This window comes from Alexandromys fortis, unplaced genomic scaffold, assembly GCF_014885135.2.
Source record: "Alexandromys fortis isolate MF-2015 unplaced genomic scaffold, M_Fortis_MF-2015_v1.1 scaffold_152, whole genome shotgun sequence".
NCBI lineage: Eukaryota > Metazoa > Chordata > Mammalia > Rodentia > Cricetidae > Alexandromys > Alexandromys fortis.
In genome coordinates this window covers 3,750,048-3,774,798 of record NW_026068045.1, presented here as the reverse complement: position 1 = coordinate 3,774,798, position 24,751 = coordinate 3,750,048, and the positions used below count along the sequence as shown (strand labels likewise).

Sequence of the window (24,751 nt, the reverse complement as noted above, 5' to 3'; positions counted from 1 at the left end):
CAGACAGAGTTCTGAAGAGGAGGAAGGAGCAGGTGAGAGGACCACGTGACAGCTCTGTCCTCTCTGCTCACCTAGGGCCGGGACAGGCCCCATCTGGAACAAATGGTCTCTTTTCATGGTAATAAAAAGAGAGAAGCCCACTTTCTTGACAACCTGCTGGAGTGTCAAGAGAGGGATCCAGTAAGCTGATTGTCTCTGTTAGGTTTTCTGTTGCTGCGACAAACACCATGACGGACTGCACGTGAGGAAGAGTTTGTTGTGCTTACACTTGTGCTCTGTGGTCCAGCACTGAAGTCAGGACAGGAACTCAAACAGGGCTGGATCCTGGAGGCGGGAACAGATGCAGAGGCCATGCTTATTGCCTCCCTCCACACGCCTCCCTCCCCACGACTTGCTCAGCCTGCTTTCTTATAGAACCCTAGACTACTAGCCCAGGAGTGGCCCTGCCCGCAATGGGTTTGGCCCTCCCCATCAATCACTAAGAAAATAGGCTTGCCCACAGCCGGATCATTTTCTCAGTCAAGGTTCCCTCCTCTCAGATGACTACGGTTTGTGTCAAATTGGCATAAATCTAGCAGCACACTGATGGTTCTGTGTGAGCTTCAGCCACACAACTAGCACCAAGTGCAAAGCACGCTGAGCAAGCCCCTTGAGGGATGGTAGCCTGCAACTGCCTGAGACCCCCACAAAACCATTTCCAGCCTACCCATAGAACCATGAGAGATATAAATGTATGTTTTCGCCTAGCATGTCTTAGAGTGGTTCATTCTACAGCAACAGGTAGCTAGGAGGACATCTGAGTCACTGAACCAAACTTGAACTGACCATCAAGATGTCTAATGCTCAGATGCCAGTTTAGTTAAGTCATCACAGATCGGGCCTTGCGTAACCTCCGAATGCTTGTATGACTGGTACAAAATCCAGTAGCTATCAAAACCTTTCAAGAACAGTAAATTAAAAGATAAAATTGGACGGAGGTAAGGAAGAGCCTTACCTCCTGGGGCCTGGTGTTTATAGGCTGGAAAGCTGGTGAACCATGTGCTCAACTATCACCTGATTGCCATGGGATATATAGCAGCTTAGGTTACATTTTTAGGGGAAATGGCAAAACATAAGAATTCTTGCCTTGAGCAGGCTCCTAAGAGGCTTTAGCAGAGTTCAACAGGGAGAGAGTGAACTCAGAACTGAGCTAGCCAACTTGAAAGTGGGTAGGATAATGAAGCTTTCTGAAAACGAGAACCCGGCCCCAGGCCTGGGATCTGACAAGGAGCCCTTAATGAAACTTGGGGCTGGCTAGGCCAGCGCTGCTCCCTGAGCTGCTCTTGGAACCACTCACCCTTCAGTCTCAAATGTTAAGGGCTGTTCTATGTTCTGAGATTTTATCCTCCCTTCTCTGTTGAAACTGGGGAGGGAGGTGAAATGATTGTAGTTGTAGGCGGTATTCGTCTTTTTGTGGTTTGGGGAGGTTTTGTGTGTTTTGTTTTGTTTTGTTGTTTTGAGGCAGGGCCTTACTATGTAGACCAGGTTGGCCTCAAACTCTGGAGACCTGCCCCTGCCCTCTGCCCCTGCCCATGTCCCTGCCTCTGCCCCCTGCCCCTGCCTCTGTTCCCTCCCCCCCCCCCCCCCCCTGCCTCTGTCCCCCCCCCCCCCCCGCCCTGCCTCTGCCCATACCCCTGCCCTGACTCTGCCCCCTGGCCCTGCCTCCTGAGTGCTGGGATTAAAGGTTATACTACCATGCCCAACCTGCCTTTTAAAATATTTTTCTTAGCAAAATGTTATCAGCATACCCCAGTTCCCCAAATCTCATTTTGTGAACTCCCAAAGAGTAGACCCTTCGACCTCAGGAGAATCGGGGAGCAGAAGGTGTCGGAAACCAGAGCACTTTCTGTCTCCAGCCCTTTAACTGATCCATCCAGGACACAGAGCATCACTGAGTCATCACGATGTTGTCCATAAATGAACAAACAAAAGTTTATTTAGTACAAAATTTAAAAAAAAAATAGAGAGAAAGCCCTATGGGCTCAGGAGACACACAGCAGGGTATGGAGCGCTCTGCTTTCAGGGCCGGGCTGGGGACCCCTGGAAAAAGTCGTTGCACATGATGGTGACCAGTGCCAGAAATACGGCGTACTCCTGGAAGTCCACCTGCTGGTCGCTGTCCTCATCAAGGTCGCCCATCAGCTTCTTTAGTCCCTCCTCATCCACCTTCTCCTGAAAGTGGCAGGGAGTGGAGTTATTACCCAATTCCTGCCCGACCTACAGCCAAAACCTCCCCTTTACATTAGTATCCACCGTCCCCTCCCCAGTGGGCAGCCAGGTGCACGGTGGCAGGAGACCCCGTGAGGTACCAAGAAGGCCCAGTGAGGAAGGACAGATAGACTATGATGTAAGAGTCTCCACATTGCCAAGTGGTGGTGGCAATGCCTTTAATCCCAGCACTCAGGAAGCAGAGGCAGGTGGATCTCTGTTAGTTCGAGGCCAGCCTGGTCTACAAGAGCTAGTTCCAGGACAGGCTCCAAAGCTACAGAGAGACCCTGTCTCGATCCAGCATGCTTGCTGGAGTGGGGGATGCTGGGTGCTTGGTGTTCCTCAGACTAGGTATGAACTCTAATCTCTGCTAGATCCCAGGTTCATCTTGACGATGAGAAAAATCAAAGCTTACTGCCCCCTACATCAGCTGGCTCAATTCAGAAAAGACGAACTTTTTAATACCAGCCAAAACAATGGGAGAGAATTAACCCTAAATGGAGAAAAAAACAAAAAGTAAGCCCTGCCTCATATTAAGGCCTGAGACCTGAGTCTCTAGGATTACCCGTTAGTTTGTTCAAGACAAGAAGCAAACCGAGACCTAGCTGCACCTCGCTGCCAAATGCCCCAGGGTGCATGCCTTAGCTGGAATCCATTCTTTTTCCCGTCCCTGAGTTTGGGACTATTCCACTAGCAAATAACAAGATTCTACCAATGGACTCTGAAGGCCCCACAGCAGCGTGCTCAGGAATACTGAAGGGGCTAGCCATTGATAAGTCCATTCACACACAGACCTAACTGCCACCCCAGGGACCGGGGAGTGGAAGCTGATGGGGAGATCCTCAGCCCCACCCTGGAACGAACACCAGGATTTACCCTGTGTGTCCACCTACCGCTCCTCGCCTCCCCTTGGTTCCCCTCCTGGCCTGCCTCACTTACCCCCACAAAGCTCGGCAGTTCCTTATGCAAAAGCTCCTTCATCTCCCCCTTGCTGAGTTTGAACCTGTCACCCTCTTGACCAGAGTACTTGTGGAAGGTGGAGACCATCACAGCCAGAGCCTCTTCCAGTGGACTGGACATCTTGAATCTGGAGACACAAAAGAACACCATCGAGGATCTTGGGGCCTCAAGTCCAGTCTACAAGGTCTGCTTCTGCTCCACCAAGCTTACCCTCTCGGAATGGCAAGGCAATGCCTGCATCCTGCTCTGGAAGTGTGCTCCCTGAGGAGCAGGGTTCACACAGCCACTTCACACTGCACTCAGATGTTAAACCTCTCCTGTGGTCTGGAGCCACCTAAAGCAGGACCTCGTATTCTAGGGACACACCTCTTCGGGGAGGCCTCCCTACGTGTCTACGGGAGGCAGAGAGGGGGATGGGAGGAGGCTGCAGGGTGTCTAGAAGCTCAATTTGACTCCTGTCTGTGCCAGGAATGTAGAGCATAAATGTGTCCATGGGCCCCCGGGATTGCTTGGCAGCAGCCATGGGAACAGTCCAAGAGTATGAGGCCCCATGCAGGGGTCAAAGCTTTCACAGATCCTAGTCTCCTGAAGACCGAGTCTCTGCCATCCTTCCGACAGGGACTCTCCTAATGTGACAGGCTGCGAGCTGTGCCGCACATGCTGGTTCTTTGCAGACAGGGAGCAGGATGGAGACAACTGAACACTCTTCCCATCAAGAAGGATTCTGTTGGGGTTAGAACTAAAAAATATTAAATGCCCAGTGTCTTGGGATCGGGCTAGAAGCTGAAGAGATGAGGTCAAAGTTCAGAGGTCACTTTTTCCAAATTCCTCTAAGAATATTGGGTGGGTTCCAGGGTAAGCCCGAGGAGCCAGTGCTGGAGGCAGGGAAAGTTCCCTGCTTCCGCAAGCCCCACCCTCACCCGCTTAGAACAGCACAGTAAGCAGCCTTAGGCAAGACTCTGCCGCTACACTGGCACTGGACCCAGGCGGGGCTAAGCACCGAGACCCTGTCTCTGGCTTCTTATTCCTAATAGATCCCAGTATTGACTGTTTTTGCGACATCTCACTGTGCAGCCCAGTCAGACTGACCTCATGACTTTCCTACCTCAGTCTCCTAAGTGGGGGACTTCAGATACGCTTCATGGCAGTTACATCCGCTTCTCCCCCACATATCCATGGCCTACTCCTAGGCCTAAACCCCAAAAATGAGGCCCTAGACAGGCATATCTAAACTAAGAAACAGAGACCTCAGACCCAGAGATGAGAGAACAGGCCACAGAGTAATCTAAACCCTCGAAGGGGATTCTGGGGAAGGTCCTTCCATCCAAAACTTCACAGAGGGTCTCTTGAAATGGGAAGTCCCACTAGGAAGTCAGAGAAAACTACAAGAACAAGGATTGAGATAGTGGAACAAAGATTGAAACCCAGGTCCTGTGCAGAACAGAGGTACTCACCAGACCAGATGGTGAAGAGACCCAGGAGGGAATACAGCGGCCAAGACACTCAGGGTAGGGATTTATATGCGAATCCTACTGGCCTCCAATTTGTCATTTTTGGGAAACAGAACCTGTCCCAACCTGATCTTGATAAAATCTGGCCTCCTGCCACCCCACACACTTCCTCTTGGCCCATCCCTCTCAGAAAACACTGGCTTCAGCACCAGCTGGAAGAGCCTCCAGTTCCAGCTAAGGGCACCTTGAGCTCATCTGGGCCTCAACATAGAAACAAAGGCATTGTGGGAATGGGGAGCCTGGTCAGGGAAGAGGGGAGGCAGCTTCTGTCCTGGGGCCTAGAGACTCATTCCAAGCCTGGTTCTCATATTATGCCTGTGAGTCACAGTTTCCTCCTGTGTCAGAAGATGCGGGGGACACAGGGTAGGTGGGAACTTCACAGCCTGTATTCATGGATATGTGTGGTGTGTGGTATATGTGTGTGTGTGGTGTGTGTGTGTGTGTGTGTGTGTGTGTGTGTGTGTGTGTAAGAGAGATAGAAAGAGACAGAGAGAAGCTGTCCAGGCACCCTAGAAAGCTGGGGTTCAGAAGAGCAGTGGGAGACATCTAGAGGATATCAGGAGGTCTAAGAAATCTTTTGTTGTTGCTTGTTTTGTTTTGTTTTAAAAGCCTGACACCAGAATCCCTCTTAATGAGATAGGGAGGTGGCTGGGTTTGTTTAAACTACTTCAAAATGAGCAAGGTCAATGGTTCTGTACCAGACCCAGATGCAGTGAGCAGCAGTCTGTGTGAGACGCAAAAGAGGAAAAAAGGGAGACATGAACCTCCTCTTCTTTCTTCTACAGATAGGTGAATGGGTGGGAATGACTCCTCTAGCCAGGGCTGAAAACAGGGGCCTGGACCCAGCCATGGCCCTCACCACCCCACAATGTGTCTTCTCCATGGAGAAGGACACTGTGTCCTTCAACTGGGCCCAAGGGAGAGGTCTTCAGGAAAGAGCTGACCTCAAGACTGCCCCCCTTCTGTTCTTTATCCCATCCTCCCCACTTGGGCACCGCCCTTCCTGTGGGCCCAGCTCTCTTCCCCTACAGACATCAGGCACCCTCTCTCTGCTCCCCCTGTGCTGGGTGACTCACATGGTTCCAGGCTCAGATGCCCAGGTGGTGACTCAGAGGCACACCCTGCTCCCCAAGGCCAGAGAAGCAGCCGGAAACCCCAACCCACAAGTGCCAGCGTGGAGCCCCTCACCAGGCAGCACCAAGGGAGATGAGGATGGTGACCCCACGGAAACCTGTGAGTGAGCAGAATCAGACCCCCAGGTCTCTGCTTTGGGGGCGCTGTGGCAACCAGCTGCAGAGCACAGATAAAGTGGGTCTTGGCTCCTCCAGTGTCCTCTTCTCTGTCTTTGCAAGGCACCCAGAGTCCCCCCTCCTCTCCAAGGCACATGAGTGTCCCCCTCCTCTCCAAGGCACCTGAGTGTCCCCCTCCTCCACCCCTCATGATGCTGCCCTTCCCTTCACAAACTACTTAAGTAGAGGTAAAAACTCTCCACCCCGGGGAGGAGCCCACAGGGAACAAAGTCCTGCCACTCACAGTGACTTCACTTTATTCACATTAAATCCCTCTCCACTCAGAAACTACATGGCGTCTCTTCCGTAAAGTGCCCAGTGGAGCACCCTGCGTGCTAAGTGCGCAGGGAAACACCCTTCGGGCTAACACCCACTGCTTTCCAGCCTCCCTGCCAGTCATGGCTCTCTGAACAAGTGTACAAACACGTGCTGAAGCCAAGGCCCTGCTCAGAATTTGCCCACACCACACCCCCACGTGTGTCTCCTTCTCCTGAGATCCCATCTACCCTTTGAAGGCCACTTGAAAGGGCTCCTCTAACCCAGCTAGACTCCATTTCTACCTGTCCTGGCACATACACCACACTCCCGGTGCCCTCCCTCTGCCTGAGCGTCTCCTTATTTACACAGATCCACTGTGCACTGGCGTTCTCTCACCCTGGTCTTGTGGTGAGCTCACTGATGAATACTGGGTCCTATTCATTTCTGCATGAGCACAGAATCTCGCCCACGCCAGGTGCCTCCCAGCGTTTATGGCTGCTGACTGGCAACAGAGGTCACTGGGGCTGGTGGGTAGGTAGGAGTCAGGGGACTCTCTTTGCTCCCTGCCTGAAAGCACGCCAGTAAATAATAACATCTCCTCTGAGTCCCAGGAGCAGCAATGAGACAGAGTTGGAAAACAGAGCCTCAGAGAGCTACAAATCCCTGAGGAGTGACCACAGGAAACATCCTGCCACTGGGACCCAGAAAAGGACCCAAGTCCCCAGAGGACAGGGATGGAGGCTGACAAAGAGGACAGAGAAACAGTCAGGTGGAAGAGTCAGGAAAAAAAGATTGGAGGAATGGATCAATGAGAACATAATAGTGACAGAGGAACCAGGGAGACAGGGACAAGATGCGAGAGGGGGCTGGACAGAGGCAGCAGGACTTGGACACCTGTTCACATCTCAGACATGCAGGCCACATCTGTGCCCCATCCAATATCTATGCTCCTGAAACTTCCCAAAGCAGACTGACTTGCCTCTGACTTTCTGTGTGACCTTGAGCATCTGCATTTAGAACATCAGGACAGATAACACCAGGTGGATGAGCCCATCCCACCCCAGCTCTCCCCCCCACACACACACTCCGCCCCAATCTGTTCTGACATTCTCCAGCTGAGAATCCAGGGCAGAAGGAGGCGGTGGAGCATCCCAGGCACTGACTGCCCACATCCTGGCCCAGCTGGACCCTCACATTCCATCCACCCCCTCCCAAGCTCTGAGTGCCAGCCCTGGCCGGCTCCGGTTTTGCCTGTCCCTTTTCTGCCTTCTAGTGGTGGAGATTTATCATTGCAGTGCAGCTCGCGGCTCTCCCTCAGGTCCACCAGCAAGCTGTTCCCAAGCCCCGAGCGTGATTCACCAAGGAGGCGGCAGCGGTGATTCATCTCCAAGGAGCCTTCCCACGCCCACACCTGCTTCACATAGAAGGGGTTTCCTGGACAGCCCCTGCTGAGAAGCCTAGGTGGAAGCCCGAAACCGGGAACCTGTTTCAAATGCCTGGGGTAGGATTAGGGGCTGCCAGAGGTGTCAGAAATGAGAACCTGAGCATTGCCCAAGTCACTGCTTTTGGGGGGCAGCTCAGTGAAAAGAGAAATGACCTCACTATCAGCTTCCCAGGTATGTCTGGGTGCTGCCCTGACTCACTCTGCAATGTTGGGTAAGTGGTACCACACCTCAGAGTCTAAACCTCTTTGCCACGAGGATCACTTTTAGTATCCCCTGCACCCTAAAATAAACTTTGAAGTTCTTTTTATCAAACTGCGTGAAGTCATTCACGATCTGTTCTATAAATCTTAGCCGTTGCTCTCCCCTAGCAGCACGGTCATTATCATTACAGGAGAAGCCACGCCTCACATTCTTTTTTTTAATATTTATTTATTTACTATGCATACAATATTTTGTCTGTGTGTATGCCTGCAGGCCAGAAGAAGGCACCAGACCCCATTACAGATGGTTGTGAGCTACCACGTGATTGCTGGGAATTGAACTTAGGACCTTTGGAAGAGCAGGCAATACTCTTAACCTCTGAGCCATCTTTCCAGCCCCCACGCGTCTCACATTGCGGTTCCTAAGAAGTGTGTGCATTCCTGTGGCTGCAGAGGACCTACTGTGTGCCAAGTTCTTCCATAAATTATCCCACCTAGTTCATAAGACAATCCCAGGAAGGTGGACCATCTCACCCTACTTTATAGAAGTGAAAATTGGGACTCCAGGACATGTTCCCACCCAACAAATAAGGGAGGAAAGAAAACTCAAAGACGGGTGATTTTGCAGTGTTAACCGTCTGCGTGCCCCAGCCACCAGTGTTGCCAAGAGGCCTTATGAATAGTTGCTGCTCCTGTCCAGCAAATTAGCCTCAAGTGTCTGCCACACTCGGGTCCAGGAGCCTGTCTTCTCAGTATCTCCACTTCTGGCACCTTTTCCTGTTGACTTCAAATATACTGTGGCCCGAATTTGAAATAAACTAAAAAGCAACCTTTGTGAGCACCCCCACCTTCCAGTAAAGACTGGGTCTTATTTCTGCGCGCAAAGGATCTCACCCACATCAGGTGCTGCTGCGTGACACCGGGGTGGGGGCGGGGATACTAGGGACGGGAGCCCTCCCTCTCCTCACTGCCTGAAAGCCCACCAGTCATTACACCAGCAAATAACGTCTCCTCTGTGTCCCAGGAGCAGCGGTGAGACAGGGTTGGAAAACAGAGCCTCGGAGAGCCACAAATCCCCAAGGAATGACCACAGGAAACATCCTGCCATGGGGACCAGAGAAGGGGAGCTGTGCAGAATCTCCGGGGGGAAGAATGGAGCCTGGAGGCAGACAGATGGAAGAACCAGGCTTCCCGAGGGCCACAAAGAGCACTACCATCCACCCAGTGGCCCAAACCAGACGCTTGGCTTCCTCCCAGCCTCCGCTTCCCCTGGCTGCAAACCAGACGTCTGGTCAGCCTGCTTATTTCTAAGCATGCCTGGTCCCTGGCCACACTGCTTTAGGCCTCATTCTAATCATCTGGTCCTGCTGTTGATGCTCTCCGGCCCCTGCTCCTGGGCCTCACTCCAACCCTCCTCAGCTCTGCCTCCAGGGTGACTCTTGAAAAGTTCAAATCTCTCCAGATTCGGCGAATTCTCACCGCTTTTAGGATACCAAGGCGTGGCATGCTATTCTTGGCACGCTAACTTTGCTGTGGTATATCATACTTTCTCGTGCCCCCAAACCTGCGCCCATGCCCTGTACTCTCGTGGAAAGCCTTCAATGGAGCCACCCACCAGCCTCTGATTTCTTTTCTCTTTTTTGGGGGGAGAGAGGGATTTTATTTATTATTCTATGTGGATGAGTGTTTATCTGTATGTATGTTTGTGTGCTACATTCATATGGTGCCCAAGAAAACCAGAAAATGGTGTCAGATCCCCAGGGACTGGGGTTACAGACTCTTGTGAGCCTTTGAACCTGTGTCCTCTGGAAGAGCAGCCATGTGCTCTCAACCACAAAGCCATCCCTCCAGCCCCATCACAAGCCTCTTAATCACCCTTCCAGCTCAGCTCAAAGGTTATTTCCTCCAGGTACGTCTCCATATCTACTTCCCGGGTCTCCTGCGTGCTCCAGCATGCTTGAGAAGTGTTTTATGGATGGTGGATGGAGGCTCAAGCACTGTCCCTCACTGCTAGATTCTTCTCCCCTTCCTGTATTATCCCACCTCCAGATACACACAACCCCTGAACCTTCCGAAATCTGCCTCATTTGCATTCTATGGAATCAGCTCTCTCCAGTGCTAGCAGAAGCTCGTCTTGGTCTTGCTAGCGATGGAGAGGGAGCGGCTTAAAGCCCCCTTCTTGGAAGATGACTCACTCCACTGCCCTCTCCACCTGCATGAGAAGACTCTGTTCTCCCCTCACCACTGATGCTGCTCCCTCCCATCCAAGCTTCTGTGTTCCCTTCCTCCACTAAGGGCCCACCACCCCCATGGGTCCTGCTGGGCAGCGTCTGTCCATGGTGAGGTGTAGAGAAGGACCATGCTGGGTGACTTTCCTGGGGAGACAAATATCTGTAGTGAATTGATGAGTTTGTTGGGGTTCCAGGCTGGAGCTTGGATGACTCAAAGACAGTTGCATTACCAAACCCCCACCCCCACCCCCACTCCAACCCTGCACCCCAGGCACCAATAACAATTAGTTACCTTGCACTGCCTGCAGGCAGCTCAGCAAACCAACAAGTCTCCTCTCCCCAGAAGTCCTCTCTGCTTCTATATTTTTGGGGAGACACCTCTGAATCCTGTTTTAGGAGCTTCCTGAGATAGGGAAGTTTTGTTTACTGCCTGCGCTTTAGAGGGATGTTTAAATTTTGAAGAAATGGCTACACACCTGTCCATGGTATATATAATGATCTTGGGGTTGGAAAGATGATGGTTCAGCAGTTGAGAGCACTGGGTGTTCTTCCAGAGACACCAGGGTTCTAGAACCCACGCGACAGCTTTTATTCCATTTCCAGGGGTTCCGGTGCCCTCTTCTGGCCTCTTTGAGCACTGCATGCTCACATAGCAGAGACATATATACAGGCAAAACACCCATAAACCTAAAGTAACACAAAGATCTTATTGGCCTAGTTACTTTTCCCATCACCAGGATGAAAACTCCTAAAGGAAAAAACTCAAGAGAGGAAGGGTGTGTTTGACTCACTACTCGAAATAGCACAGCTCATCCTGAGGAAAGCTCGGACGAGTGAGCAGCTCCATGTGGGGGTAGAAGGACCCTTGGGCACGTCATGTCATCAGCCAGAAAGCAAAGAAGTCAACCAGACTCTGGGCAAGGCTGCAACTCCTTAAGGCCTACCTCCCAGTGACCCACTTCCTCTAGCTAAGTCCCACCTTCTAAAGATTTCTTACTTTCCTGAAACAGCACTACCTGCTGTGGACCAAGTTTGTAAACACATGAGCCTGTGGGGTGCAGTGCCCATCCAAACAATAACATCCTGTGCCTAGCTGGGTGGTCGTCCCATAACACAGGATGCATTCACGTATTCAGGACAACTTTAAAAAAAAAAAAAAAAAAAAAAAAACGGAGTTGCTGGGGGATGGCTTAGTCCAGAAAGTAACTGTTGCTCAAACAATATGAACCTGACTTTGAGTGGTGAGAAGTCATATAAATAGTTGGGCATGGCAACACATACGTGTAACCCTGGTGCTGCGGGGCGGGAGACAGGAGGATTGTCACGACTTGTTGGTCAGTGTAGCCAATTGATGAGCTCTGGGTTCAGAGGAGACCCTGCCTCTGGCAGTAAGTTAGACAGGGATTAAAGAAAACATTCCTAGTTAACCTCTGGCTTCATATGGAAGCACACACACACACAAATGTATTAAATATATACACGTATTATATATTATATAAGTTTAGATAATATATTAAATATATGCTATATATATGCATCACAAGAAATAAAAAGTAAATAAAGACCAAAAAGTCCCTGTGCTCTTAGAGTTCCAACTCTGTTCAGAAATCCAAAGTCTCTTCTGAGACTCAAAACAAACCCTTAACTAAGAGCCCATGGAAAACCAAATATCAACTTTCCCCCTCCTCCCCTCCTCCCATTTCCCTCCCACTACATACTTCCAGTGTACAGTGATACAAACATATCTATTCTAAAACAAAGGAATGGAAAATATCAAAAGAATAGCAGACTAAAGAAAGACCAGAATTCAAACAGACCCCAAAGTTTATCTGCAAAACCCCTATCTGCCCTTTCTGCAGCTTCATCTTGACTCACGGTCCTGTGCACGTCAAATGTTCACCTTCCCCATTTTTCCTGTCCACTATCTGATAGCTCAGAATTCTGACTGCAGACCTAGCTAAAGGCAGTGATCAATAACCCCGTGACAACCAGAATGCTGTGCAACAGCTCCACGCCCAGCATCTGGGCCGAGACAGCATCTCCCAGGCTCCATCACGTCTGTACAGTCCTGTCCCTCCAGCCCTGCATCCTGCAGCACGTGTGCTCTCTCTTGGCCTGGGCCTTTTCAGTGCCTGCTTAAAAGTCCAAATTTCTGCCATCTTCTGCATCCTGGGATTCCCTTGAAACTTCATGCACAGCGCCCTCACGCAAGGACTCCCTGCCGAGAATGTAGCATTGCTACAGATTGCCAGACCTCAGCAACTTTGGGTAACCTTGGTGTAAACTTCCATCAGCCCATGAGTCTGGAGTTTTGTTTGCCTGCCAAACCAGTACTACATGGAAAATAACACCAAGTTCTTACTGCCAACTTGAAATGTAGCCTGACCCACTTGGACTGTGGCAGCAGTATCCAAGGGCCTATGTGACTTCATCAGGGGAAGTTTCCCTGGGCAGCCATTTTCAAGCAAGAAACCCCCAGGTGGAGACACTCTTCAAATGAGGGCTTTCAGCTAGGTTTCAGCTTTATGCCCTGAGGCCTTCAGTGGGTAAGATCTCGCCTTTACTGCGCCAATCCCACCGTCCCAAAGCAAGCTGCACAGTCAGTCCTTAGTTGCGCTCCTGTCTGTGCGGCTGTAGCTGCTTTCTCTGCAGAACCCTTATCTGCCCTTCCTGCAGCTTCACCTTGACTCATGGCCCTGTGCACAGCAAACTGTTCATCTTCCCCATTTTTTCTCTCCACTATCTAATAGCTCAGAATTCTCACCAGAACCCTAGCTAAATCACGTGGCAACCTGAAACTCTGTGCTGTCTGGCAATGTTCTCGACAGAACAAATCAGTTCATTGCTTCTGAACGCAACAGCACTCAAATTGTTAGGACACAACACACAACCAGTTTCTTTATCTGAATGTAACATAAATGGCGTCTAGCCCGTGTCTGCTGCAGTCCAGCTTTATTTTTAGGTGTATTTGGTTTTGTTTGTTTTTCCTTGCTTTTCATTGTTCTCTTTTGTCTCTTTTTTGACATTTCATTGTGTAGTTCAAGCTGGCCAACTTGCTATGTAGCCAAGGATGTCCTTGAACTCCCAATCCTGGTGCCTCCACCTTCCAAGAACTTGGATCACAGGCGTGCACTGCTACTTCCAGCCAGTTCTTCCCCTCTGCATCCTCAGGAATCCAAACCGTGTCCGTCTTTCTAGCAATAGTATGGTCTCCTGAACACTTATCAGAATGGCCCAGGAAGCTCTGACTACAGTGTTAGGGCCTGTCTGGCCCACAATTCTAAATTCCTCCACACATTCCTCCCAAAGACTACAAAAAAAAATAGGATCAGTTTTTTTGGTTTTGTTTTGCTTTGTTTTGCTTCTGTTTTTCGAGATAGGGTTTCTCTGTGTAACAGCAATGGCTGTTCTGGAACTCACTCTGTAGACCATGCTCTGGCCTCAAACTCAGAGGTCCACCTGCCTCTGCCTCCCAAGTGCCATGGTCAGTTTTATGACAGCAACAGCTTTCTGCATTAGTTAGCTCTTCATCACTCTAACCGGCCCTTGACAGCTTCTAGAAGAAAGGATTTATCTGAGTTCATGACTTGTGTGGTGATAATCCATCGCAGAGGAGGGTGTGACTGTGAGTTGCCTCATAGCTGTAGGAGATGAGGCAGATGCCTGCTCCAGGGTGCCATCCAGGAAGCAGAGCATGCATGATGTGCCTGAGGAGGCTATGAGGCCTACTCCCGTACCTCACGTCTGTACTAGGCCCCAAGTCCAAGGGTCTCTCAATCTCTCGAGATGAGCGACCACCTGGGAACCAACTCTTCAGACATATGAACCTGCAAGAGAGAGTTAACTCAAACCACAGCATGGCCTCCGCTCCAGACTACACCATCTAGTCCAGGGCTGTGTGGGAGCCCTGCCTGAGTCCTCCTCAGAGCTTCAAAGGGAAGAAGGTGGGAATAACTAGCACCCTCCAAACCTCAGACTCTTCCCCTCTCAGCCTCTCTGCGGCCATTGACAACCTTCGCTAGAGTCATTTTTCAGGGGGTGTGGTCAGGAAATACAAACTCTCTTGTTTCCCCAGCCTCTATCCACCAAAACCACCACTGCATCCCAGTGAAAGCCAGTTAGAAGGAACACAATGAAATGGACTGTGCAGACGTCCCTAGAGTACGGTTCCATCAGAGGGGCCCTAGAAATTCCGGGCCCTTTCCCTGCCCTTAACCCTATTCGTCTCTTCATCGGCTACCTTTTCAATAAACAAGATAAAAGATAATTAAAGGAAATAGCCTTGAAAATATAAAAGAAGAATAAGGTAGCTGTGGTTCGGTGGTAGAGCATTCTCCTGGACAGAGCAAGGACCTGGGGTCCGTTTCCAAAAAGGGAGAAAGAGATTGTGAAGTAGGCTCCAATAACCAACACCTTCCTGATAGGCAATAAACAAATTCTAAATACTTAATGGATAGCCTTTTTGAAGAAGCTCAGAAGGCTGGCGTCAAGTGCTTGCCTTAACCTGGACAGCAGAAACGGCAGATTCAGGATATACAATTATGGGAAAGTGGGGCTAGTGAGAAAGCTTAGCGGGCGAAGGTGCTTGCTGCCAACCCGAGCCCCACACGGTGGGGAGAGAAGGGGTTCCCACAGCTGTCCTCTGACGGCCATGTGGGTGTCCACACATAGATAGGGAAATAGGAACAATCTAAAGGAAGAGACACTGCCTTAGCCACAGGTTAATAAGCAACAAACAGTAAGGGGGCAGGGAAGCTCCAGGGCTTTCCTAGGACAGTCACAGGCTGGGAATGATAGGTATTAGATATTGCTACACATAACGCCATTATTTAAGAAAATAAGTACTAATGATAGAAATTTAGTAAATACCTTATTTTTTCTATAAAATAAATGTTCAGTTTGCTCAGAAAATGGTAGACATACATAATGTTTGTAATGTTTAAATTCAATAAATTTTATATTTATCAAATAAAAAAAGAAAACTGTTTCTGAAGTTGAAGAAACATTGTTGTCCTTCGACACAATTTGGTTAACTATTTTTTTGTTCTATTCTGGATTTTTGTTCTCTCTCTTCCTTATTAACAGGGCCTCACTATGCAACTTAGGGTACCCTCCACCGCAAGTTCCTTCTGTCTGAGACTCCCAAGTGATGGGGTTGCCAGCAGCTGTCACTACACAACTTAAAAACCATCATTTGTGTTCAGATCTAGTCCATCAGCGGTGAAGGCCATCTACAAGTGCGATATTCCTCAGAGTACTGGACTTCCATATTCCACTGCCACTGCCATCTGTGTCAGAGGCGCCATCTGAAAACACAACACATCTAAACAAAAACAGAAACTCCCTTTTCCTTGGCAACAGCTCTGCTTCTCCTTAAATTGCTAAGGAACACAGCCTACAAGGAAATGAGCTTAGAGGATGCTGTGACATTTGAGGGACTCCAACTCCTGCTGAAACCATCCAAAGAACTTTCTGAGCATTGTTTTCTTATTTTTTTTTTTACAGGCTAACTGGAAAATTTGCATAGGAATGGTGATCTGAGTATACAAACCAGATTGTGGAGGGACATCAGGGTCACCGGGCGTTTGTTTAAAATACTAATCCATCTCTCGCAATGAAACTTTTTTTTAATTTTTTTTAATTTATTTATTATGTATACAACATTCTGTCTGTATGCCTGTTGGCCAGAAAAGGGCACTAGACCTCATTACAGATGGTTGTGAGCCACCATGTGGTTGCTGGGAATTGAACTCAGGACCTTTGGAAGAGCAGGCAATGCTCTTAACCTCTGAGCCATCTCTCCAGCCCCTCACAATAAGATTTTTAAGTCGATTTCCTAATACTAGTTGGGAAAGGAATGTATTCAATGTACTTTTTCTAAAAAGCTCTCCAGAAAGAAAAGTAGGCTTATTTTCTAATATTAATGAATCAATATATATTAAATACCTGCCTCTATTAGAATCTTCAAATAATACAAAATAGCAAACGCTTTTATAACATAAAACATTTTCCAAACATCATCCTCTCTTCCTCCCCACGGCCCAATGCTAGAGATAGAAGCCAAGATTTGCACATTCTAGGCAAGCACCCTACCACTGATCCACAATTTACTTACAAATATGAATGACTAGCATGGAATAATCTTTTTGTACACTGTGAAGATGTGTCTCTGCCAAGGCACCTTCTGATTGGTGTAATAAAGAGCTGAGCAGCCAATAACTAGGCAGAAGAAGCTAGGTGGGAATTCCAGGGAGAGAGAAGAACTCTGGGAGCAAGAGAGGTGAGGCTAGCCAGTGAGCTGGACATACAGTACTGCGTGAAGGTAAAGAGCCAAGCAACAGAATGCAGATTAATATAAATGGGTTAATTTAAGGTTGTTCGTTAGGAACAAGCCTAAGCTAAGGTCAAGCTTTAATAATTAATAACAAGTCTCCATGTCATTATTTGGGCACATAATAGCTCTACCATGAAGCTTTTTGTTTAAGAATTTAATTGGTCGCTTAGTATATTAGCTGCATTAATCTCCCTACTCACATTTATGCAGTTCTAGTACTATGCATTTTATAAATTCTTTCCCCAAAGAATTCCAGTTCACCTCCTTTTTGTTTTATTTTCTTTTAGAACCTATTAATTCTTGTGATTATGCATCCACTTGCCACCACTCACGGTCCATAGCTGTGCTCCTACCTCAGAGTGTTCTCATTTTTCAGTTTGCAATGGCAAGATAGACTCCAATATTAATCTGGATGGAGCCACTAAAAAATACTTCCTTTCAGCTCGGATCAGGGCGCTACACCACGAGCTAGAGAACATTCTTTCGGTGGTTTCCCATGTCATAGATCAGTCAACCCGGGCACACATGAGAGGATGGTTTATTACATCCCGTGTCACAAGGAGAACATTTTCTACTTCAAACTCAAACCAGTTAGACTTCTGATTCCGGCTGTTGTTTTAACTCCCTGCCTGTGAGGAGGTCCCTATCGCCACCATCGCCCCTCCACACCACAGCTCTCAGGGCTGGAGGCAGGCTTCCACCTCCCACTGGTCCTTACTCAGGTGCAGAGGCCCCACAGTTCCAGAGTTCTGACCCCTGGGGCCTGAAGAGCTCAGGACATCTGCGCCCTGGACGTCAACTCCTCGTGGTCTCCCCTAGCCAGAGGCCATCAACTCCTCGTGGCCTCCCCTAGCCAGAGGCTGGCTGCTGTCCTAGCAAACACACAAGCCTCAGTGTCAGGCAGCATTGAGGCTGAAGCCGGGCTCCCGTTGCCAGAATAGAGGGCCAACCACAGTGTAACTCGTGACAGTGTTGCTTGGTGACACCGATGCTGAGCAGAATCCACGTAAATGAGTGTGATTAGCATTCCTCTCCGAAGTGTCCACCGCAAGGGCTGCATCCCGGTGTGTTCGATGAACTCAGGGAAGTTCCTCATTCCAGAAGGAGACAAGAGCCAGTTTCGGCAGCAGAGACAGGTTACACAAGGCAGGGCATTACTCACGAGGAAGTGGTTTCAGAGATCAGTTATGGTAAAAGAGTTAAGACTTTGGGATCTGGACTTGAATCTCAACCCAATGATTAGCATTAATTCTATTAATTATGACCTTTCAGAGGCTGAAGAGATCGCTCAAAGGTTGAGAGTTTGGGCTGCTCTTGCACAAGAGGACGAACGTTCAGGTCCCAGCACCAACACCAGGTGGCTGACAACTGCTTAGCACTCCAGTTCCAGGGCACCCGAAGTCTCCTCTGCTCACACACGTGTGCACACTCAAACATACAGAGATAAAAACATTTATTATATTTTTACTTTATCTTATTATTCTCATTCTTGTTCATTTGTTTATTCAGACAAAGTCTCACCGCGTCATGTCTCCTTGCCTGGCCAGCTATTCACTCTGCAGATCATCCAGGCTTTAAACTTAGAGATCCGTCTGCCTCCGCCTCATAAGTGCTGACTAACAGTGTGCACCACCACACTCAGCCATGGTGGTTTTAATCTTTCGGGAGCTGCAGAAATGACCAGTTAAGAGTCTGTACCTGTAGAGGACCAGAATTGAATTCCCAGGCCCCGTGTTAGGCATCCATGGGGATTCCAAACTTCCCTCTTCTGACCACCACACATGCACATACACCTGCATACCGTTCTCTCTCTCTCTCACACACACACACACACACACACACACACACACACACACACCTGCCCATCAAACACAAACCCTAAGTTTAATCTTCAGTGTTATGATGGGAAATGTCCCCATTGACCCCCATCTGGTGGCCCATAGTTGGGAAACTATAGAACTTTTAGAATGTGGGACCCACCTAGAGGAAGTAGAACAGGTCTTGAGGGTTAGAGCCAGGCCCAACACCCATTCACCCCTCTGCTTCCGGGTTTGCTGACCGAGCGTACATGATCTGCCCTGCTCTCTCCCTCTATCCCAGGATGATTGGCCGGGAAACCAATCATTCAACCGCAAATCCATGGAATCCTTCCTCCTGTGAGTTATGGCTTTCAGGCTTTTTGTCACTGTTATTACATTCAGTGCTTCAGCTAAGAGACAAGCTTACCTCAAACTCACAGGATCGCGAAAGGTGTGTAGACAAAGCTCCTTTGGTAACCTGCTTGCCTAGCATTCAAGAACTCCTGGGTTTAACCTCCAGCACCCCATAAACTGGTGTAGTGGTATACTTCTCACCCAGGGGAAGTGGAGGCAGGAGGATCGAGACTTTAAAATAATCCTCAGCTACATAGTAAGTTCGAGTCAGTCTGGGATACGTAAGCCCATATCTCAAAATAAATGAATAAACCTGTTCTCACAGAGTGTTGGAGTAATTCGCAGGATCAGTGATCCAGACTCAGATCCCACAAGGAATTAAACATCATCCATCTATCCTCTGGCCTCATGTTCTTCCAGCCTTGTAAATGCAGGAGAAAGCCCTGATTGGCCCTGCTTGGTTCAGCCATTCTGCCATTGCCCAGTTCCTGTAGCCAGAGAGACAAAGGGCTATGATTAACCAGGGTAAGGCCAGATTCTGGGTCCCTTACTAAAGTGTCACAGTAGCCACACTGTGTGCTCTTGCACAGTAGGTCCCTGCAATCACCACTCTACTCCTCTATGCAGAGTCCTACCCCATCCCACAGATCAAATGAGCAGACCTGTGATCCTCACACGAACTCAGTGCATGTTAGTAGAAGCATCTCTGTGATACACGTGGAACATACACACGAACTCAAACGTGTTTTTAAAAAGCAGTTTTGTGATACACATGGGATATACACATGAACTCAATGCATGTTATTAGAAGCAGTACTGTGATATACATGGGATATACCCAAGAACTCACGCATGGTATTAGAAGCAGCCATAGAAAGAAGAAACCAGGGCTTCAGAGATGGCTCCGTGGTTAAGAACACTGGCTGTTCTTGCAAAGGACCTGGGTTCAATTTCCAGCACCCACGTGGTGGCTCACAACTGACTATCTCTATTTCTAAGGGCTGCACTGCCCTTCACTGACCTCCATGGGCACCAGGCACATGGGTACATACAGGCAAAGGAAAGCACTAGTGCCCATAAAAATTTAATAAATAAATAAATAAAATATTCCCTACCGGGAGAGACATACACCTTTGTCAGGCTTACTTACATGGCCGGAGCCTATTGGTGTAGACCTGCAATCCCAGGACTTGAGCTAGGAGGACCAGAAAGTCGCTTCAAGGCTAGCCTCGACTACATAGCAAGTTCAAAACTAGCCTGGGTGATATGAGAATGAGAATCTGTCTCAGAAAGAAAAGGGGGAGGGGAGGGAGAGAGAAATCGTATTCACATCCAGTTATTTCCCACCACCTCCAGATTCACAGAGGGACTTTCCTTCTGGGAAGACACAAAGCTAATTCCTGGAATACGGGAATAGGGAATTGACTTCCTGTCACAGAACCAGTCTCTTGGGACAGGACCATCCCTGAATGAAGTGATGAAGGGCAGGCAACCTGAACCTGCCCAACTTTAAAACACATAAGCATTTCCTAGTCAAGGAAAGAAGGCAAGCAGCAGGCAGGCGAGAAGAAATTCAAAGTTCTGAGTACTGCTCACATGTTATCTAATTCCTAGACTTTCAAACCGTGAGTTACAACCCTATGTGGGTCACAACTGGTGTGCGTGTGTGTGTGCATGTGTGCTTGTGTGTGTGTGTGTGTGTGTGTGTGTGTGTGTTTACAGGGAGTTGTCACGAAAACTTTCGCAACAGTAAAAGACTTCAGAGCAAGCAAACAATGATTGATTCCAAAGCTAACACACACGAACCAGAGTTTGGGGTCACACAGCTTCACTGCAGCCTTAGGGGTTATGAGCACAGACAAACAAACAAGCCCTTTGCACTATGGGACCCATCGTCCCTCACAGCACGAGGAAGGCTGTAGGAGAAGGTTGTGTGCAAGGGCCCTCAGAAACCTGGATTCCCTGACACTGGAGTCACAGGTGGTGCTGGGAACCAGCCCTCAGTCCTCCGGAAGGGCAGGCAATGCTCTTTTAACTACTAAACCATCTCTCCAGCCTGGAAAACAACGCTTGTCATCGTTCTTCAGCAAATTAGTAACAAATTAGTGTATTTTGGGGAATGTGTTATGTTTAGATGTTTAATTTTAAGAATTGCTGCTTGAGATTGTGTGTGGTGGTGGCACACTCCTTTAATCCTAGCCCTCAGAAGGCAGAGGCAGACTAATCTCTGAGTTCAAGGCCAGCCTGGTCTACATATTGAGTTTCAGGACAGTCAGGACTATATAAGTCTCAAACAAAAATTAAAAAATAAAAAATCAATTTTAAAAATGGTGGTTTGAGGACCCTGGGTGCCGTTTAGTTGATAGAGTCCACCTGCTTCCCATGCGCAGTCTTGGTTTTAGATCCTGGCACTGCATAAGCCTGGTGTGGTGGAGCAAGCAAGAGGCTCAGCTCAAGGCCACACTGTAAATTCAAGGCCAGTCCAACATACGTGAGAGCCTGTCTCAAAAAAGTAGGGGTGGGGGCAGGGAAAGGTAGAGGAGATGGCTCACCAGGTAAAGGCTCTTGCTGCTGTATATTTAAAAAAAGGTTTTATGGAAACTATGGGAGTTGGTAACACATACCTGTAAGGCAGGTGGATTTCTGTGACTTCAAGGTCAGCCTGGTCTGTACAGGGAGTTCCAGGTTAGCCGGAGCTACATACTCAGTGAGGGGGGGAGGGTGAAGCCTATGGAAACCACTACTTTGTAAGCTACTTTTTTTTTAAATTTTGAACACAGGTTTTAAGTTTGAATACAGGTACCCTCCATGAGTGTACAGTGTATTCCTAGAAGACATAAGTTACTAACTGAAAATCTCAGTGTCAAGTATAAACTATGCCCCTATGGTTACTGGTCTGGGAAGCTCCAGAGCCCCCTAAAAGAATACAGGGTATCACCATCACTCTTGTTTGCCTACCTCGGCTGGGTGGTAAGATGCTATTGCTGAAGACACCACACACACTTCTGTTCAAACCTTGATGGAGGAAGGTCATTGGCTAATAAAGAAACTGGCTTGGCCCATTTTATTGGTTAGAACATAGGTGGGTGGAGTAAACAGAAAAGAATGCTGGGAGGAAGAGGAAGTGAGGTCAGAAGTAATGCAGCTCCTCTCAGAGCCAGATGCCTCAGACAGAGAGGCATGCTCCGCTCTCCTGGGCAGATGCACGCAATGAAGCTCCTCCGACCCAGGATGGACGTAGGCTAGAATCTTCCCGGTAAGCGCACCTTGGGGTGCTTACACAGATGATTAGAAATGGGCTAAATTAATATGTGAGAATTAGCCTAGAAGAGGCTAGATAGAAATGGGCCAAGCAGTGCTTAAATGAATACAGTTTGTGTGTTGTTATTTCGGGGCATAAGCTAGCAGGCGGCCGGGGTGCTGGGGACGCAGCCCCACCGCTACCTATTTCAACAAAATCTGGAGAAATCAAGATGGAACTGATCTAGATGCTTCTTCCCTCCTAGCTTTTGGAATGACAGAAGGTGCCATACAGGTCACTGGAGAAGAAATGATACCAATGATGCTGCCCACCAGGGGATCATGTGTGCTAGGATATTAACTGCCTAGCAAGATAACATAGTGGCATGACAGTTATTGGAGTAACCAGTCACTTGCTGGGTGGGCTGGAGGCTGGTCCACAGCAGGAAATGTATGTCTGGTACTATATACCTAGTCGAAAACCTCTGTCTAGGAAACTTATAGGCCCTGGGGTGGGGGTGGGGGAAAACGACTATGTTTTCCTGCTAAACTGACATGTCAAGCTGCCTTCAAAATACTTACATTCACAACCATGGATTAGTGCTGCTCTCAGCCTTGCTCAGAGACACTTCATTTTCCAGGGGGCAGCACACTCATAACTGGTGAAACAGCTGACAATAAAAGGCTTTTCAGTGCCCCTCCCTAAAGGGGACATTTACATCAAATCACAACCCTTCCCCTCCCTTCACCAAGGCTCTGAGAGCACAAAGGAAGGGGATGTGGGCTGTAAGGGCAGGAAGACCGGCAGAGATGCTGTGCAGAGATGCTGTGTAGAGAGGCTGTGCAGAGAGGCTGTGCAGAGAGGCTGTGCAGTGATGCTGTGCAGAGAGGCTGTGCAGTGATGCTGTGCAGAGAGGCTGTGCAGTGATGCTGTGCAGAGATGCTGTGCAGTGATACTGTGCAGAGAGGCTGTGCAGTGATGCTGTGCAGAGATACTGTGCAGAGATGTTGTATCTTCTGCACATGACAAGTCTCTGCACTCCTGAACTCACGATAGCTGTGATTATCTGCAGGAGATCCAGCCAGTCAGCATTCCACACAGATGCAAGAGGAACTCACCCAGCAGACAATCTTGGGCAATTGATGACCGCTGCAAGAGGAAGAGCTTTTTCTCTTCAGGACAGGTGGCTTCTGGTAGACTGCCCATGCTACCATAGATCACCACCCCTCACCCATGAGCACACAAGCTGCACTCATTGGCTCATTGGATTCAGTGGGGAAGAAGGAGGAGGAGGAGGAGGAGGAGGAGGAGGAGCAGGGGAGGGGGAGGAGATGGGAAGGGAAAATATGGGAGGGTCTGAAGGGAATGGTGTTAAGTTGGGAGCATAGACCCCAGCCCCTCGCATTTATCCTAGCCCCCAGGCCTGAGTTTTGTGTTGGTCTGGACTCCAAATCCCAGCATGCCAAGTCCTGACCCCTCCCCTGTAGAGGGGGGGTCAGGACCACTCCCACAGGGTATTTAAGTGAACTCCCAAAAGAGGAACACGTGGTCTCTTTTCCTTCCTCCTGGTGGTCGCATTTGTGGCCTCCCAGTTCCCCCTAAGGACCACCTGAGAGTGCAAGAATCTCATTAAACTTGGATATTTCTTAATTTGAATTGTTTTGATTAGGCTTGTTGGTATTTTGTGTCAGCAGAGAGATTGAGTTAGGAAAAATTCCTAACAAATGGGATAGGTGATTTGAGTTGGATATGGTCAAAATATACTATATGAATATATATGATCAAATAAAATGAAGATTTAATAAAATATTTAAAAATTAAATATTGCCTTTGCATTGCTGATTTGCTCTTGAAAATATCAAATATTCAGCCAAGATTGCCTGGGCATAATGATACATACCATTAATCCCAGCACTTGGAATGCAGAGACAAATGAATCTCTATTATGTGTTGCAGTAGGTCCTTCTGCTCCTTCAGCCAATAGCCGCTGAGATACCAGCCCATTGGGGCATGGTCTCTCTCCCTTTAAAAAAGCGGCCACTTCCCTCCGCTTGCTCTCTGGCTTCCAGCTCCGCTTCTGGCAACTAGGCTCCCTTCCTGATTGCGCAGAGGGCTGTTGTCTGGGATGGTGATCTGTAAGTTTTTCCCCCTTAAATAAATAACCATTCTATTAATCATAATTCCAAACTGGTGTGGGATTGTTTGTGATTTACGTCTTCAAGTTTGAGGCCAGTCTTATCTACAAGTAGTTTGTTCCATGACAACCAGGAATATACAGTGAGACCCTGTCTCAAAAAAAAAGTATCAGATAATATTTAATTCTTTATGTAAGATTAAACAAGCATGTTGCCCTTGGTTACCCCCAAGAGGTAGAAGATAAATGCCTATTGCTGAAGACACCAAACATTTCAGAAACAGGTTCCAGAGACCCCTGAGCTGGAACTGACCTAAATGCCACCTCCAAGAAGACAAACTTTGATGGCACTAGAAGGCACCATACAAGCTTCCAAAGGAGGGAGGCAACCAGCAGTCCTACCCAGTTATGTCACCTATGATCCACATCAACAACTGGCATGCTGTGATAACTCCATGGGCATAGTAGTGGCACACACACCTTCATGGTAACCAACAACTCTCTAATTGGACTTAAGATCTGCTCAACAAGAGGGCGACCATGGCTGGTCCTGGAAACCAAGCTACTCATTGATAATGAAGCTGTGGTTATCAGAGGAGAATCTATAAACACTAATTTACTAACCCAGCATCATCTCTAATAACCATTTATAAACATCTGTCCAGACAGCCACAGATCACTGTGGTCTTCACCCTTCATCAAGGAAACTTCTCTTTTCAACAGAGACCACTACAGAAAACAACAACCA

At 48.5% G+C, this 24,751-nt stretch overlaps 1 protein-coding gene across 2 annotated transcripts; it reads right to left on the bottom strand.

Moving 5' to 3' along the window:
- Positions 1–1,946: 1,946 nt before the first annotated feature.
- On the bottom strand, positions 1,947–5,101 carry S100a2 (S100 calcium binding protein A2). 2 transcript variants are annotated; one of them, XM_050118670.1, is made up of 3 exons: positions 4,662–5,101; positions 3,187–3,334; positions 1,947–2,211 (listed from the first exon to the last, which is right to left on the bottom strand). In XM_050118670.1, the coding sequence occupies exons 2-3, from the start codon at positions 3,325–3,327 to the stop codon at positions 2,059–2,061; spliced, it is 294 nt and encodes a 97-aa protein (XP_049974627.1). In that variant the 5' UTR covers positions 3,328–3,334; positions 4,662–5,101; the 3' UTR covers positions 1,947–2,058. The 2 variants fall into 2 exon arrangements, with proteins under 2 accessions (XP_049974627.1, XP_049974628.1); XM_050118671.1 differs by lacking the exon at positions 4,662–5,101 and adding an exon at positions 3,418–4,645.
- Between the last annotated feature and the right edge of the window lie 19,650 nt (positions 5,102–24,751).

Excerpts from the sequence above, each read along its gene's own strand:
- S100a2 (XM_050118670.1), bottom strand. The coding sequence starts at position 3,327 with ATGTCCAGTCCACTGGAAGAGGCTCTGGCTGTGATGGTCTCCACCTTC. Across the intron at positions 2,212-3,186 it reads AACTGCCGAGCTTTGTGGGG|GAGAAGGTGGATGAGGAGGG; the intron begins GTAAGTGAGGCA and ends TGCCACTTTCAG.